Here is a 2,894-nt window from a genome sequence, read left to right on the forward strand (position 1 = left end):
AAATAATTATGTATCATAAAAAATTAAAATTGATTAAAAAAATGAAAAAATAAAATTTAATATAATTAAACATTAAAAAGTTCGATATATTAGAGACAAAAAGATATAAATTTTACTTTATTGTATTTGTACATGCTCTTTTTTTTCTTTTCTAAAAGTTTATATATTAGTCATTTTATAAGTATGAGTAAAAATCTTGAATTTGTAATGTAATTTATTCCCTTAAAATTCATTATCATTTTACTTGATTTGGTAATTCTTCTAAGAGTAATGTATCATTTTTTCCTCCAATGTTTTCGTCTTATTTAAGTCCCTAATGTTTTAAAATCTTTTCAATTTTATCCCACCGTCAATTCTGTTAACATCACTAATGGCAAGACAACATTGAGATGATTTTGTAATGTTAAGGACTTAAATAGAATGATTTAAATGTTAAGGACAACTTTGAGACTTACCAAACGTTGGAGACAAAAATAATACTTTATTCTTTTTTTAATTTACAAAATTACAAATCCAATTCAATCCAAATCCCTTAAAATTAGATTGGATTTAAAAAAAAAAAACATCTAATCTAAGCCGCACTGCAAGTAAAATTAGTGTTTAGATCAGATAAGTTTTTTATTCAAAATCGATCCAAACAGCACTACGAACACCCTACTACTTATCCAATTATCCCTTTTATTTGGAGTTTCTTTTTTTAATTTTTATTTTTAACACTGAGTTATATAATTATATTTTAAAGATACCTATCTAGACAACTCATGACGTGTCACTTGTTCTTATTCCTCACAAAGCATGGGGAATAGATAGGAGGTGTGAAAATAATGGGATTGAAATGGGAATTTTGGATACACATGAATTGTTGTTATAAGGAAAAAAAAAATGATAATTTTTTCCAAAATCGGCCATAGAAGAATTAGGTATATAGAAAACAATCAATCATACTGAATATAACATTAGATATTAAGATTATTATATTAAGAACTAGGTCCAGCCAACAACTTACAAAGAACAATTTTAAAATAAAAATAGAATTGCCTTATTTTATTAGTAGAGAAAATGAAATAATTGTTACTACATTCAAAGAAGCTTGCTTTGTCATTTTCCCCTTGTCTTTGTATGTTGAAATTGAAAGGGAGAAGTTTATGAGCATCAGCAAGTGTGAAAAATGGAATAATCTCCTTTTCTTTTCTTTTTTCAAAAAAATAATAAATTTGAAGAAAAAAAAGGAAAACAAACAAAACAGTATTGAAAGCTATTGATTCTATAGTCTCTTATGTGATCCTTATTTTGGTCTTTCCCAAAATCATTATATATTAATACTGGTCTCAAATGGTGGAATTGAGACACATCCATTAAAGGGTATGTTTTTATTTTATTTTATTTTATTTTCACTTGTCCTTCATTTAAGTGACATAATTCCTATTCACTAAGGAATTTTTGTAATCTCAATTAGAGAAATATAAATATATCCTTAATGAAAGGGAGGCAGAAGCTTAGGAAGCATATATAAACATTCTTGGGAGGCACATAAATTTCCTTGGACTAAACAAATTTATTGTAAGTGCAACAACTTGAAACTTCTCAACATCTTTTTTTTGAGGTATACTGTTTCATCAATTTATTCTATCTTTTTGTAGTATTATTAGAGAAAACAAACATCACATTGATAATTGGTTTTGTTTGGTTTTTCCAAAAATTGTTGCAAACCACAGTTTTTAATATTCATCTATAGAAAGATGGTAGTAATCTAGCAATTAAATCTTACATAGTTTAATTATATATATACTTAATATGCTTTTCTTCTCATTATTCTACAAATTTATCAAGAAGTCTTCTCTTATATATCTTCGGATTTGATTGTGAGAGATACAAGAGTTTTTTTTGAAACCGACGCTAAAAAACTGTCGCTATCTGTCGAATTTGGTATAGTGAGAAGTTGAAATTGGAGATGGGGGAAAGAAATATTGAGATGGAGAATAAGATTGAAGATGAGATGATGCCAGGTTTCAGATTTCACCCAACAGATGAAGAGATTGTTGGTTTTTATCTAAAAAGAAAAATTCAGCAAAAATCTCTTCCTATTGAATTGATCAAGCAAGTTGATATCTATAAGTATGAGCCATGGGACCTTCCAAGTAAGAACTAATATCTTTTCTTGTTGAGTTTTTTTGTTAATCTCTTTTATCTGTTATTATTGTCACCACTTCTTGGCACATCTTTTTTCACATATATTCATTTAATCAAGGATGTAAAGAATAAAAGATAAAAAAAAAATTACAAATAGACTATTAAAATACAAACATAAAATTATTCCTCTAATATCTATATGTTCCTTAATAAAAATCAAACCCATTTTTATACTTGCTTCCTAATAATCAATAATGAGTTCTCAAAAATCAAAACTGCACCATCTTTTTCTAAAGATGAAAAAATAGTTAATCTATTTTCTGTTTGTGATATTTTCTTTTTGAGTGGCCCAACAGAGTGACAAGATGTGGGTTTTGGAAGGCCACTGGAACGGACAGGCCCATTTACTCATCTGAGGCCCAATCCATTATTGGTTTGAAGAAATCACTTGTTTTCTACAGAGGCAGAGCTGCTAAGGGTTTCAAAACTGATTGGATGATGCATGAGTTTAGGCTCCCTTCTCTTTCTTCTGATTCAGCCAAGAAATGCTCTGACAAAACTACCCCTGCTTCTGTAAGTTTATTTTTTTATTTATTTATTTCCAAGGGTTTTATATAGGATATAATAATTTGGTCTGTTAGCTTTTATATATTTGATTAATTTGGTTTTGAATTTTAAAAATATTTGTTTTGGTTTTTGAACTTTTACCTACAAATTAATATCTCCTACATATTTTATTTTGACACTGTTAAAAAGAAAAAAGA

At 27.4% G+C, this 2,894-nt stretch overlaps 1 protein-coding gene across 1 annotated transcript in view; it reads left to right on the forward strand.

Moving 5' to 3' along the window:
- Positions 1,342–2,894, forward strand: part of LOC107621433 (protein FEZ-like) — a 2,266-nt gene continuing 713 nt past the window's right edge. Inside the window, exons 1-3 of the mRNA XM_021114688.1 lie at positions 1,342–1,603; positions 1,933–2,146; positions 2,476–2,703. Coding sequence (XP_020970347.1) covers positions 1,952–2,146; positions 2,476–2,703 — 423 coding nt within the window. The 5' untranslated portion in view covers positions 1,342–1,603; positions 1,933–1,951. The remainder of the gene's footprint in view (positions 1,604–1,932; positions 2,147–2,475; positions 2,704–2,894) is intronic.

Source organism: Arachis ipaensis, chromosome B10, assembly GCF_000816755.2.
Source record: "Arachis ipaensis cultivar K30076 chromosome B10, Araip1.1, whole genome shotgun sequence".
Taxonomy (NCBI): Eukaryota; Viridiplantae; Streptophyta; class Magnoliopsida; order Fabales; family Fabaceae; genus Arachis; species Arachis ipaensis.